The following is a 14,830-nucleotide window of genomic DNA, read 5'->3' as shown; positions in this document are numbered from 1 at the left end:
TTTATGGATAATTTCATTTTGTATTTTCCATCAGTCAATCCACCACATCCCCACATGCACACGCACACAGTGACAGAAGACAACAAATTGATAACGAAAATATTTGTGTGCAATATCCGGGAATGTGACTGGCTTTGGGGGCCAGTTCTATAAAAATTAAAAAAAAATGGATGATGAATATGTGATGTTAAGTAATTGACCCAAAAATAACGTAACAAACTATGAATGTCACTGATAGTGTAGCGGTGCACGGTTTACTTTGTTGGTTGATCTGGCGTCACTATTCTGTTACCCTAGGCCCAAAAATATTAAAACTGTTGCCACACTCAACAATGTGTGTTATTCAATTTTATTTTCTTGCTTAACTGTCACAATCTCAATATCACGGGGATTAGGAATAAGAGCGAAAAACTGCAAATATATATATTTTTTTATGTCTGTTACTTGGGTCATGTTTGAATTCAGTCAACCGGCCTCTTGTTTGCTGGATTGATTGTTCGTTTCCCAAAACGTGCAAAAATGACATTAGCAATAATGTGTTCAGGCTAATGTCACACAAAAAGTAACGTTTCCGTTCTTGAAAAAAATCTTGCGCTAACTCCAACTTGATAAGAGAGATCGTCATCGACTTCAGGAGGAACAAGACGGTACCGCCCCCCCTCTACATCGGAGGCGTGTGTGTGGAGAGGGTCCACACGTTCAAGTTCCTGGGAGTACAGATCTCCGATGACCTTTCTTGGACGCACAACACCACAGCAGTGGTAAAGAAGGTCCACCAGCGTCTGCACTTCCTGAGAGTCCTCAGGAAATTCAACCTGGACAGGAAGCTGCTGCTGGCCTTCTACCACTCGTCCATCGAGAGCCTGCTGACGTACTGTGTCTCCACCTGGTACAGCGGCTGCACTGAGGCGGACAGAGTGAGGCTCCAGAGGACGGTCAAAACAGAGCAAAGGATTATTGGCTGCCCTCTCCCCTCGCTGTCGGACATCTACACCGCCCGGTGCCTCAGAAGGGCTCTCAACATCGTCAAAGACAATACCCACCCAAACTCACACCTGTTCGACCTGATGCCCTCTGGCAGACGCTACAGGTGCATCAAATCAAGGACCAATTGACTGAGAAACAGTTTCTTTCCAACGGCCATCTCCATTCTAAACTCTCACACACACACATTGTAAATGCCCAATAAGGTGCATTGCTGTTGTTTCGTTTGTGTGTGTGGATGGGAGATTGTGGACCTGCAGTGCCACCTAGTGGCATTTCCGTGTTTGTTTTGGGGGGTCATTTCTTCTTCGTTTTCTTTATTTAACTTCCGGGTCGCGACGCCACGAATCCTGTCCTTATATGTTACGGGTGGAGCGCTCAGTATATCAACGTCTGTCCCAGGCAAAGACAACCGTTTATTAGCGCCCTTGGAAAGCGTAACGAGGTATGACGATACATAAAATACTAAATGTACTAAAAATGTGAATTATTTTGGAAACTACTGTTACAGTTTGTGTTTTTTTATGCTCTATAGTTTTCACGGTGCAGTATGCGTGACCGTTGTTCAGTAATAAAGGTTTCTCGACACCAGTTGAAACTCCGCGCCATTATTTCAAGTCCAAGGGGCCGCTACACACATGACCATCCTTACCTTGCAGGACAGCGACGTGATGTGTTTTTATATATCCTATTCAGTATTATTTTCCATCGCACTAACTATTCTCTTGTTTATCTAATTTATATATTCAACTGAATTATTGTATTGCACTGGAGAGGGGAGCTCTCTAATCTCGTTGCACACTTGAGAACAATGACAATAAAGGGATTTCTGATTCTGATAAAACAGTAAATGCGGCACATAAAGATTTGCGTAATAATAATAACGTTATTGAGTAAAAGGTGAGAAATTTGTTACATATGCTAGTTAAAGCATGGTACAATTATACACATTAGTCATCGAAGTTTGAAAATGTTAATATTTAATATAAATACAATCTTGACTATTGATATTTGTTCCGACCGTGTTAAATCACTGTTGATACTTATGAGGAATCACATATTTGGTCAGTATCTTCACATAAATATCAGTAATTATTTACATATTTCAGGTTAATTTTGCAAATGTGTTACTTCATAAGTGTGAAAGAAACTGGTTGCCCTTCGCATTAATCAGTCCCTAGAAAAAAGCTCTCAGTTCCAAAAAAAGGTGCTCCCTGCTTTCCGATTACAGAATTTGGAAGTAAAAAGAAATATAAAATAATAATAATGATTTTATATAATGTAGTGCTGTCAAGTGGTTATTTTTTTAAACTAATTCATCACAAAAAAATCCATGATTAATCACATTTTTCAACTATTTTCTGCGAAGCTTATAACAGATATTTACTTGAATAATATCTTGGAATTGATGCAAAATCACCAAATATGAAGTATATTTAATTCAAAGACTGTTCTAATAGCTTTCTTCGATTCTTGAATACGATCTAAATGGAGACATCTTTGCATACATTTATTTTCGAAACATTTCATAAAACTGCTCACAAGTGCCACACTCCAGAAGTGTTGGTTTGCAAGGCCCAGTGGTAACCTAAACACGATGTTTTGTTCTGAGGCGTGCTAAAGATGTACAGCTAATATGGCACAATATTTACAAAATATGCAAAAAAAATTAAGTAAATCAAACTGAGTTAAAATATTTAACTGAGTTAATTTTTTGGGGATTAATCACCTTAGTTAGTGCTTTCATTTTGACAGCCCTACTATAATTATAAATCAAGAATTGTTCACAGAAAAATAATTATCAGCAAAACTGTCCTGCTTAGGGATCACATGTTCTCAGAAAGCAATCATGAACGTAATACTGCTAACAAAGAAATAATTTTAATATATCTACTGCACGGTATGATTTTTTTTTTTTAGCGTGGTGCTCTCACACACCATTTCAGTCTCTCTCTCTCTCCAACATGAGAGACAGTGCATAAGTACATGGTCTAAGTGTGTATTTTTATTTATTATTTATGTTTTTTAGGGGAAAGTAAGTACATGAATGGCGCTACACCGGGGTTATAAATTATTTCCTCAGCCCACCTTTAGACCCGGAAGAGAAAGAAAAATCCTGTCGGTGGGGGCCATGAGTCGTACACACTCTCGTACACTAGGTGGCGATAGCTCTTAAACGTTGCGTGCAATCTGCATATACCTCAATTAAAAGAAGAAAATGACTAGGAACAAACGTGATTCGCCAAATGTCCTGAATTTGTAACCAACGTGTAAAAACATTGTCTTGGGGTGTCTATCATTTTTTTAAACAGGACTAAATCTTAATTTGCTGAAGTTTCATGTCCGCCGTCGTTTCTGTTCACGTCGAAGCTTCTTGGGTTTAGCCTAGCTTGCTAGCCGCTAACAAAGAAACGCGCTTGCTAGCAACTCTGTTGAGCTCACGTGGGAGTCTTAAGAGTTGTGATTGTCTTGGTCGAACAAGAAGAGGTTCATCCATGAACCGGGGGCTGAGGGGGGAGGCGTTTTTAACCTGAACAATAGTATCTAGCCTCGTAGTTTAAGGAAAGGGAACGGCACTCTCATGCATATTTTAAAAAATATATATGGTGACTCTCACATCGCCGAAATCTTCTGAAACTACTTTATTGGATTGTTGTCAAATTACAAGATGCAACATTTTCACTACAGATACATGAATAATTGTGTGATTGATCTATTTTTTTCTGCAATTGCATGCTTTGATTTTGGTGGGGTTAGGATACAATCATAGCAACGAATGCAGTTTTCCTAAAGGGGCTTAAATAATACAGTATAAAGACACAAAATGTGAAAATATCACCGACAGGTAATGCCTTGAATCATCAATATAAAAGGTTAATACCGCTTCTGACAGAGCCCCCATGCAATGACAAGACATGTGTGCAAGTGTTTCTGCAAAGGATCAAGCATAGGTTCCACCCAAAAATCCATCAGTAGGTGAATGAACTAATGCCAAACAGTAAGTAGTAATCTTAACTCATCTGCCTCTCATAATTATGAATATAAACCATAATACTGTGTTTGTCTTGTGTCCTTTAGACATCAGTGACAATGTTCACCATGAGCGGCAGAAGGCAGAGAGTTCTCTTACATAAACGAGGAAGAAGAGGATCGAGAGGTCCCCCAGTTCAAAGAGGCAGAGGAGAAGCAGTAATCTTACATCAAAACAGAGGAGGAGTCAGAGCATCTTACTATGAAAGAGGATGGAGAAGAGCCCACTTACGTCAAAAAGGAGGAAGAGGATATCTGCAAGTTGCCACTGACTGGTGTCTCTTTGTTAAAGAAAAGATAAAAAGATAAAGCTCAAAGTGAGGCGAGCAGAGGTGATAGATAATGAAGAGTCTGAAGGTGATATGACATGCCACATTGACAAACACTCCAAATGTTCTCTGTGTGGGAAAACAGAGACAAACAAAGAACACACAATGGTGAGAAACATTTTGCTTGCACAGAATGTGACTGTGTATTAGGTTTTTTATACTGACTTTTAGCTCATTTTTGTGGATGGACCACATCGTAGTTATGGTTTCCCTCAGAAGGCCGTTACAACACGCACAAGAAATAGATGGAATGCCAGTCAGTAATTCGTCAATTTATTTTAAAAGCGAAGGATTGGTAACAAATAAATGGTGATATCGCAAATCTCAGTTTTGTGAAACGTGAAGAAAATGTGCTAGAAACAGGGTGTTTACGCACATGATTTGCCCGTTGCGGGCCTTTGGTTTGATACTAGATATACAGAGTTCGGTATAATGGCGTCCCAGCAATATTGAATGTGACTCCCACTTTACACGATTGTTGGTTACTCCGTATTGCTTGCTGGCTAATAACTTCAAAAAGTTTGTATCAGAGTTTACTTCATTTTTCATTTATTTCAAGCTGTGGTCAACATAAACAAAACAAACCAAACTTAAATTCATGGTCGGGTTTGGTATTATATTGTATATTTGTCAATGCTTTTTGCAATATTTGATAATTTTTGAGTAATTGTCGGTTACATATTTGTTGAGCAAAAATATTCACATACTATTATGCTATGAATGAATCATATTTTTGAGGAACTAAACATGTAAGAAAACTCACCAAACCATTGTGCTTCTCATACTCTGTTGTTCTTGCACACATTTTCACACGATAATCATTAGACTTTACGCTCACTCTTGGTCTCTATTTGGCGACGTACTAAGCGAACCCCATTCGAAAAAAACACAACGTGAACCAAGAACAGTTTAGCCGGACACGAAAATTCCAGGAATTATGTGAAGTAGTGCGTCTTACATCTTAAGAACATTCCATTTAAAAATTTGGATAGTCGGGTGAAGCGCGCGGAATTACAAGCTAACAATCCTCAAGCCTTTTTTCCGCCTTCCACTTTTTTTCTTTGGCGTTTATACGCTATTGCTTTCCATTACGTTGCATTACCGTCACCTGTTGGTTCTTTGGCGTAGTGCATTTAAATTACACTCGCCTCCGCTTCTGACAAGTCCTGTTCTGTTTAAATTTAGATTGCGATATCTCACACGCACAAGCGCTCTTTACGGTTTCACCTTTCATTGCTGCAGTCCTCATTCCATCCATAGTTTCTCTCATTTCCCAAATTAATTTCTTGGACCAGATGTTTATTTTTCCAGGTCTCTGTCACACAACCCCGTCTGATCTGTGCTCGATTCTCATTCTTCTACCCACTCTTTTCCTCCTCCGTCTGTTTCCCAATTTATTTAAAACAGACTACCTCTTTTTTTTTTTAATCCTACTGCTTTTGTCATTTCTGAAAACTTTCATCATCATTGTGGCAAAAGGAATTCTTATCCGGCTCAAATTCAAATATTTTCTTAAGAAATTATACCACAACCTAAATATTTTTAACGATTTAGACGTTTGCACCAAACTGTCCCTCAACCATATTCACCAAATAACAATATAAGCCAATTTTTATTAGAAATATTGCAAGACTGCTAAATGTTGGGAAACATGGTCTTAATTTATTATTATTTTTTTTAATTCTTGTATTTTACTTTGTACAGCGTTGTTGAGTGCTAAGCAAGACTTCCTAACTCGCAAATGTGACGGTCTTATTGAAGACATTTCTGCTGATGCAAGCTTTTAGAAGAAATAAAACTTTATTGGTCAGACAGCAATATACAGTGTGTTATTTTTATTTAAAATTTATTTTATTGAGTGCAAACTCCCATTTGCCAAACTGATCTAGCGTCACTAAACAGAATTTTTAAAAAAAAGCAAAATAAATACATTTGCTTCTGTACACTTCATTCCAAAAAAGGAAAATGTAAATTTTATTTAGGATCACATCCTGTTTTCCATCTTAGTTTCCTCACAGTCTACTTTAATTAGAACGTTCTGCTTCTAACGAAACACAAGTTTGTCTTTTTAGTTTAAAATGGCTTACCTTAACAAGGACCTTGCATCACATTGTGTGAGCTCTAACTTGAATGTATACAAATAATCACACTCGAATATGAGTCGCACGACCAGCCTAACAATGAAAAATTGTGTGTCTTATACTCCGAATAGTACAGAAAGTATAAATCTGATGACAACTCATCATATTTTCAAATTTAATGCAATAAAAATAGTTTTCACTGCAGTACAGAAAAAAATCACATCCCTGTAAGATGGGATACAGAAAACAATTAGTCTTGACGTGATGAGGCCAAAACGTCATTGATCGCTGCTAATCTCACAGACACACTTGTGTCTCTTAACCTGAAGCTTCCAAAAGAATCTTTGGCCACAAACTGAGCAAGAGAAAGGTTTCTCACCTGTGTGTGTTCTTGTGTGCTTTGTTAAGGCTCCCTTTTGAGAGAATCTTTGCTGACAGACTGAGCAGGAAAAAGGTTTCCCCCCAGTGTGTGTTCTTGTGTGGGTTGTAAAATGTCCCTTATAAGAGAATCTTTGACCGCAAATTGAGCAGGTAAAAGGTTTCTCCCCGGTGTGTTTTCTTACGTGATAAACAAAGGTTTCCTTACGGAAGAATGTTTGGCCACAAACTGAGCATGTGAAAGGTTTCTCCCCGGTGTGCGTTCTTGCGTGAATTTTTAGTTTCCCCTTATAAGTGAATTGTTGTCCACAAACAGAGCAAGAAAAAGGTTTCTCCCCAGTGTGGCTAATCATATGACTCTTCAAACGGCTCTTATAAGCATACGTTTTCCCACACACAGAACATTTCCAGCATTTGTATCCAGTGTGACTTGTCATATCACATTCAGACGGTTCACCATCACCGTGAGGAGAGTGTGACGTTGTGTCGTCACTATCTGATAGCGGAGCACAATGGTCTCCATCACCTTCTGTTGTCGTGTGTTGACTTGAGATGCTGCTTGGAGTCTCCGCCCCTCTACTCATCTCATTTTTACCTTCATCTTCACTCATCAAAAGGACACCAGCCAATGGAAATGTGACATTTTCCTCTTCCTTCTCTTGTTTGATGTAGGGAGGATTTTTTTCCTCCTCCTTGGTGTGGAGAAGCTCTTTCTCCTCTTTAATGTGAGAGTGTCCTTTCTCCTCTTTTTTAACAATAGGGTGGTCTGGCTCCTGCTTTTCTTTAATGTAGGGGGGCTCTCCATCCTTCACTTCCTCCTTAACGTGGAGGGAATCCAGCTCCTGCCGACCAGGACCGAGATCCTCACTAATGTCTTCAAAAGACAAAACACACAAGATTTGGTAATATTTATTCTCATGTAACTTTGAAATTGCAGCTTGTTTATATTTATATTGTCGATTTATTTTAACTTAAGTCGATCGCAATGGAAAGGTAATAAGGATAATAAACATTTATTTACCAGCTCAACCTGGTGTGGTTTAATCTGTATGCATTGAGACATTTTTTTTTTGGGGGGGGGGTGTTCTGACATGGACAATGAGTTGTTTTGATGTTTCCTGTAAATACAGTAAACAGCTTGAATAAAAACATTTGAAATTTGACCTCAATATGACCTCAAATCGACAGTTTGGTGAAAGGTTTTCTTTTATGTGTAAAGAGTTTGGAAAAAATAGCCAATCCTTACAAAATCAGAAAAATAACTGTAATGCGAACTAGAAACACATTTTAATTTCCGAAACGTTGAGAGGAATTTCATGACTGCCTGATTTCATAAACTTTGTCTTACAAAAGGATCTTTCTTAGAAAAAAAATATAAATATATATACAACCGCTGAAAAAGAGCAAGTCAAAAACAAAGTAAGCACACCAGAGATAAATGATCTATAGAAAAAAAATAAGAAATGAATTACAAGGAAGAGATAAATGGGGAAAAAAAACATAAAAGGAACTCAGGATACACTGAAATAGTTTAATTAAACAAACCTTCGAAGTCAACATATCCAGAACACTCACTGTTTGATGATTTGTGTTTCATTCAGAATCACGTTGAAAGATTCCTACGTTCACATCAAAAGTCAAAATTTCTTCAGTCGATCTAATCAAACATTTACTTCTCATGGATATCGCTAAAACAATATTTGAAACACATGCAATATCTAAAGTAACATTGTCCAGTAATAATTATCAACACTGGTCCACAAGAGGCTTTTAGAAGATACACAGACAACAAAATAAAATAGAAGATGCTGCACTCAATTAAACAATGTAGATTTATGGGAATAAATATCCAGGTAAATACTTATATTAAACATCTACATTTTCTTTTAATAGTTTTTGTTAACTGCGTTTCTCACTAACACACTTGTGTCTCTTGACCATAGCCTTCTGAGCGAATCTTTGGCAACAATCTGGGCAGGCAAAAGGTTTCTCACCAGTATGAGCTCTTGTGTGCTTTTTAAGGTTTGTCTTATGGGAGAATTTTTGGCCACAGTCTGCGCAGGCAAAAGGTTTCTCACCAGTGTGGATCCTTATATGTACTTTCAAGTGTGACTTATGAGTGAACCTTTGGCCACAATCTGAACAGGCAAAAGGTTTCTCACCAGTGTGGATCCTTGTGTGCTTTTTTAAGCCTCCCCTAAGAGAGAACCTACGGCCACAAACTAAGCATGCAAAAGGTTTCTCACCAGTGTGTGTTCTTGTGTGTAACGTTAAGCTCACCCTATGAGAGAACATTTGGCCACAATCTGAACAGGCAAAAGGTTTCTCACCAGTGTGTGACGTTCTTGTGTGTCTTTTTAAGCTCGCCTTGTGAAAGAAACTTTGACCACAGTCAGTGCAAGCAAACGGTTTCTCACCAGTGTGTGTTCTTGTGTGCTCTGACAACTGTCCCCCTCGAGAAAATGTTTTACCACAAACTGAGCATAAAAAGGGTTTCTCACCAGTGTGGATCATCGTGTGTACTTTTAAGTTTCCCTTCCGAGAGAATCTTTGGTCACAAAATAGGCAGGCAAAAGGTTTCTCTCCGGTGTGTATTCTCATGTGTTGTAAACGGCTCTTATAAGCACAAGTTTTACCACACTGAGAACATTTCCAGCATTCATTGTCAGTGTGACATGTCATATCACCTTCAGACTCTTTATCGTCATCATCATCTGCAGGAGCAGCATGTGATGACAGGACATCACAATCTGATAATGGAGATAGGAGGCGCTCTCTTTCTGATCCTCCCCAGTGGTCTCCATCGCCTTCAGTTGACATTTGTTGACATGAACTGCTGCTTGGAAGCTCCGCCCCTTTGCTTGTGTCAATTTGACCTTCATTTTTACTTTCAAAAGGGACACCAGTCAATGACAACTTGCAGATACTCTCGTCCTGGTCTCTGCTGTAGGTGGGCTCTTTATCCTCCTCTTTCATGCAAGGGAGCTCTCGCACCTCTACCTCATTAAATTGGGTGACCTCTTCATCCTCTTCTTCCTCTTTAATGTGATGACAAACATCTTCACTGATGTCTGCAAGACAAACACAGGGTATTATGGTTTATAGTTAGATTGAAGGTTACTGGGAAAGCCAGATGAGTAAAGATTACTATGTAACCATTAGCATTAGCTAATTTACTTCATGATACATTTGTGGGGGGAACCTATCCTTGGTTATTTGTGGAAAGACGTGCACAGGGTCTGACACCTTTATAAGTGGTGGCTAGGGATGGGTTTTTATTTTATTTTTATTGATTTTACTTTATTGGCCTTCAGAGTAATTCTTAACGGTCCTTTTTTTGGGGGCTTAGAAAAACACCCCAAAAATCTTAGTACTCATGCTGGTTTTTTTTTTGGGGGGGGGCGATGCATGTACTTTTCTGGCAAATACAAAGACATTGTAAAAATAAATAATATACGGAAAAATACATGATTGGACCAAATAATGATTATACTGTTAAAAATCATATGAACAATGATTAAACTGTAAATCGATCGGCACGGTATTGTTGAGTTAGTGGAGGTGATCACATGAGCAGTCAAAAATCCAAACTATTGCGGAGACGGCTTTCTTACTATCACAGGTTGAAGTGGATAAGAGCAGTAATGTGCATTTGAATTTTGCTGCCGGTCGGTCGTCGTTTCAGACAACAGACTGACATTTCGAGAAACATTACACTGGACGATGAAACCGCAAAAGAAAAAAAAAGCCGAGATCCAAATGGGTCGGACCGTGGTGTGCACATCTGATGGCGCCACGCGCATGTCCTGTTCTGGTATCCTAACATACTACTGTGAACTATGGCGGCATTAGTCAGCAAACTCACATTTGTTAAAAACCAAAACACGTTTCTGTATCACCACGTTGGACATCAAACAGCAAGAGCACATGTGCTACCTCCTTGTCACTCGAGTGTTGCGTTTATGAACTCGGAACTCTTAGCACTCAAAGTAAAACAATGAGCAATTTGCCACAAGCCCTTGATGGCAACACATAACAATAAAAGACGTAACCCACTAAGGTTGTGAGAATATATTCCCTTATTTACAGTGCGAAAAATGAAAAAAAAACATCCTCCTAATCTTTATTGTTTTTTTTTTCATTCCAAAGTGCATACCACATTTTTAATGTGGAGATCAAATTATGTGTATTGGAGGAGCAAAAGAAAATGTTTTGGATAAATGTTAAATTGATATTAGATTAGATTTCTTTGGTCCACATCTACACGGTGCATGATCTGCGCATAAATTAAAACTGACAACAAATGTTTAGGCAAGCAGAATAAACGGCAAGGATGTGACGGAAGGACGAGTCGATCGATTCGAGTTACAAGCAAGTCAGCACTTGTCTTCTTCGCAACTCTTGGGGGCGAGTCTCCCAAGCGACGCTGCTCGTGATGGGAAAATGACGCTTCAAATTTGCTTCATGAACCAGCGGTCATATTTTTGAGTCTTCTGGATTGCACTGTTGGTTTAAATAAATAGTTTAAAAAAAAATGGCAAGTCAGTGCGCTTTAGCCCAATGTAGAACAGAGTGTGCCATCTACAGGCGTCCAAAAATAATACAACTGGTTCATGAAGCAGATTTGAAGCTTCATTTATCCATCACAAGCTGCCGGATCATGAACTTGAACCGCCTCTCGTCCACTGAGCATCGTCGTTACATTTTGTCTGATGATTTTTCTTGCGCAATTTCGCAATTTGTAATTGCCCATTTTACAAGACATCCTTGTGTTGGCTACCCGTTATTATTGAATTGAAAAACTGAATTGGAATGACATAAATTGTATATTTCTTGTTTATTTTGTATCTGAATTGTTCAATCGGAATTCGATCCCAATAAATTTGAAACTGAATTCAAGACTGTAAAATGCATTTTTAATTCCTCAAAAAAATGCACCTCACTAAAAATTAAAAGCTGCAAATGTTCACATTGAGTAAGACGGGTAAAAATTCAGGAATTCTGTTTTCAATTCACATTTTCAAGTTAAGAAAGCTCACCTTCAAATTAAGAATATTCCGATTCAGTTTCTAGAGTCACAAATAGCCCATATGCTTCCCTTAATAATAAACCAACTAGTTTTCTGTTTTTAAAGAACCAAAATTTTTTCGAAATTTAAACTGTGCAAAGGGTTAGTAACCTTTATTTAACTTAAAAAATGTGATGAAGTGCACTTTTATATTGCTTTTGCGACACCATATGTTGTTTCAACATACCATATTTGAACGACAGAACACAGTGTGTTCTTCCAACCATCCGTTTTCTGAAGCATTCATCTTTTCTGACTAATTTTTAAGATGCTATCTAGCGTGAAGCCAACCTGAGCATTTTCGTCTCCTCTCCGGCCAAACTCCCATCCTATGCCGCTGTGAGAGGCCAGCAGAAAAAAACTGTTCATAAAATTTCTACTGGTGCCGCATTATTTATAAATTAATTTGTTTATTATGACAGTATTTAAAGTGAAACTGTTGCCATTTTTAGACACCGCGGGACACAGTTTCCCTGAATTACCGCCCTAATTTAATCATCTAAGATAAAAAAAGCAAAGCCATGAGCATACTATTTCAACGTATTATTATGTTTCACTTTCAATTACATGCTACTTTGTGTTGGTGGATCACAAAATCGAATGTAATAAAAAAAATAAAACATTTGAATTGGAGTTATGAGGTGGCAAAATGTGGAAAAAGTTGAAGTGGTATGAAAACTGTTTCAAGGCACTGTATGTAACAACAAAACATTTCACCCAATCACCATCCATCCATCCATCCATCATCTGTACCGCTTCTCCTCACTAGGGTCACGGGGGTGCTGGAGCCTATCCCAGCTATCTTTGGGCAGTAGGCGGGGGACACCCTGAACTGGTTGCCAGCCAATTGCAGGGCACACAGAGACGAACAACCATCCGCGCTCACACCTAGGGGCAATTTACAGTGTTCAATCGGCCTGCCATGCATGTTTTTGGAATGTGGGAGGAAACCCACGCAAGCACAGGGAAAACATGCAAACCCCACACAGGATGGCCGGAGCTGGGATTGAACCCACACCCCATGCTGTCTCTCACTGTGAGGCCATCGTGCTAACCAGTCGGCCACCGTGCCGCCCCAATCGCTATCAAAATAAAATAAAAAATGGTTTCGCTCATGATCAGTATTTTTGTCTGCAAAGCAGCCAATAATGTAGAGAGTCGGGCAAAATGATCTGACACATTTGTAAAGTTAAATAAAAGGCAAATAAAGTAAAGAAATTAAAAAGTGTTTTTATTTTCGAAAAGTACATAAACTGCCATTTTTTTCATGTAATTTAAATTTTGCTTTGTTTCTTAATAATTCAATTGTTTTTGGTTTCTTTTTCAGTTTTTCTTTTTTCAATGTATGGGCATAAGTTCTGAAAAAAAATCCACGAGAGGAATTGATTTAAAAAAAATGTTCGAAAGGTCCAATTCTAACTTGGATTAACCGACACAGTCTTCATTTAATTACTTTATGTGTTGCTGTCGCCCGCCCAATTTAACCATTTCCGATCGGTACTTTTCATATTACTTTTTTATTAGTATTACTTTTATTTATTTAATGTGTGTGATTTATTACTGCCCGCGTGGGGAAATGTGTGCTGAAACGGGATCAAATCACACATGATTGGACGTCAAATTCAATGCAATTTGTGGTCGGATGAAGGTCTCGCCATTAAAGACAAACATCGGACGTCGTAAAAGGGCTTCGTACACGATCGTGAGTTAGAACAAGAGGTGAACAAACCTGCTCCGCGTGAGCCAACAGGAGACTTCTTAAATACAGCGTCGTTGTCCTCTTTTGCAGCACCAAGTTCCACCTCGTATTCGGCCGTTTTTCTTGCGCACATTTTCATAACACAATTAAAACACTTGCAGCTCACACTAGATCTCTGCTAAAACACTTGCAGCTCACACGAGATCTCTGCTGAGCGATGTGTTGATCGCAAACCCGTCTCTTTGTTAGCGGCTACAAGCTAAGCTAAGACAAGCTAAGCTAACTAGGCCGAGAAGCTCCAACGCGCATCGAGACGACTTAAAGCGAAGAAGAATATTTAACATAAGATATTTAAGTCAACAAAAGTACCGATAGACGTCTGCGTTGAGTCTCTTGGGTACATTCGATACAATTTATGGACATTGTAGGGCTAGGAGTGCTAAATTAAGCGAAAGGTCAAAGGCATTTTGCGCACGTCATGTCCGCTCTTTGTTGATTGGTTTATTTCGCTGTCTGAGTTTAGGGACCGTCCACAAGTTACATGCCTTGAATGCGGCTGGAAATGGTAGACCTAGTCGCTGTAGCTCAAAATGTGCAATGTGACAAAATATTTACCAAAACTCAGTGAATTAACATTTTCTCGTTCTGGTGGTTGTAGTAAATGTCTAATTACTACACCGACAAGTTTCATCATCTATATAATTTTAGATAAGTAGGCGCCATTTTGAGGACGAACAAGAAAACGTGCTTTACGTGATTTTGGGTGATTTATTTTGTCAATTTATGGCAAAATAACCAATCTAATGAACATTTAACGTGTAGTAGTTGGTGGCATGAATAGTCTCTGGTATGAACTGCCCGTTGAATATCACACCACAGCATCTCAATTATAATGAAATCCACGCTTTAAAACGTTAATTTTGTTCATGTCAAGCCTTTCTGCGGTGGCCATGTTGGCTGTTTCTGATCGTTGTCTTGCTGCATGATCCAAGAGCGCTTAAGTTTGAGGCCACAAAGTGATGGCCGGACGTTCTCCTTCAGGATCTTCTGGTCAACAGCAGAATTATTTTTTCCGGCAATCACAGCAAGTTGCAAGTTCTCCTGAGGAAGAAAAGCTGCCCCAGACTATCACACAGCCACGAAATGTGCCACTGGGCAGCCTTGTAGCCACGCCCCCAAAAAAATCTATGAAATTGAAATGGTGACAACGAGCCTATAGTGACTTATTTATTCACAATCAGCCCAGTAAAAATGGATCGCT

General features: G+C 38.8%; 1 protein-coding gene and 1 long non-coding RNA gene across 2 annotated transcripts; one reads left to right on the top strand and one right to left on the bottom strand.

Annotated features, from left to right (window-relative positions):
* Window positions 1-1,249: 1,249 nt before the first annotated feature.
* On the top strand, window positions 1,250-4,133 carry LOC148341965 (uncharacterized). Its single transcript, XR_015842187.1, has 3 exons — window positions 1,250-1,429; window positions 3,878-3,982; window positions 4,063-4,133. It is a non-coding gene; the product is annotated as an uncharacterized LOC148341965 (long non-coding RNA).
* A 2,243-nt stretch (window positions 4,134-6,376) lies between these two features.
* LOC148341964 (uncharacterized) lies at window positions 6,377-14,049 on the bottom strand. Its single transcript, XM_088288732.1, has 3 exons — window positions 13,600-14,049; window positions 9,490-9,873; window positions 6,377-7,676 (listed from the first exon to the last, which is right to left on the bottom strand). Exons 1-3 carry the CDS (start codon window positions 13,706-13,708, stop codon window positions 6,703-6,705), a joined length of 1,467 nt encoding a protein of 488 aa, XP_088144858.1. The 5' UTR covers window positions 13,709-14,049; the 3' UTR covers window positions 6,377-6,702.
* Between the last annotated feature and the right edge of the window lie 781 nt (window positions 14,050-14,830).

The sequence above is a fragment of the Idiotropiscis lumnitzeri genome, chromosome 2 (assembly GCF_059441095.1).
Source record: "Idiotropiscis lumnitzeri isolate Australia: NSW breed Sydney's pygmy pipehorse chromosome 2, RoL_Ilum_1.0, whole genome shotgun sequence".
In the NCBI taxonomy this organism is placed as follows: Eukaryota; Metazoa; Chordata; class Actinopteri; order Syngnathiformes; family Syngnathidae; genus Idiotropiscis; species Idiotropiscis lumnitzeri.
The sequence above is the reverse complement of the archived record's forward strand: the minus strand, read 5'-3'. Positions and strand labels throughout refer to the sequence as shown.

Bases quoted from the DNA above. Each gene is read 5' to 3' on its own strand.
- LOC148341964 (XM_088288732.1), bottom strand. From the start codon at position 13,708: ATGAAAATGTGCGCAAGAAAAACGGCCGAATACGAGGTGGAACTTGGT. The intron at 9,874-13,599 runs GTTTGTTCACCT...TTTGTCTTGCAG, and splicing joins TGTTGGCTCACGCGGAGCAG to ACATCAGTGAAGATGTTTGT. The intron at 7,677-9,489 runs GTGATATGACAT...TGTCTTTTGAAG, and splicing joins TGACGATAAAGAGTCTGAAG to ACATTAGTGAGGATCTCGGT.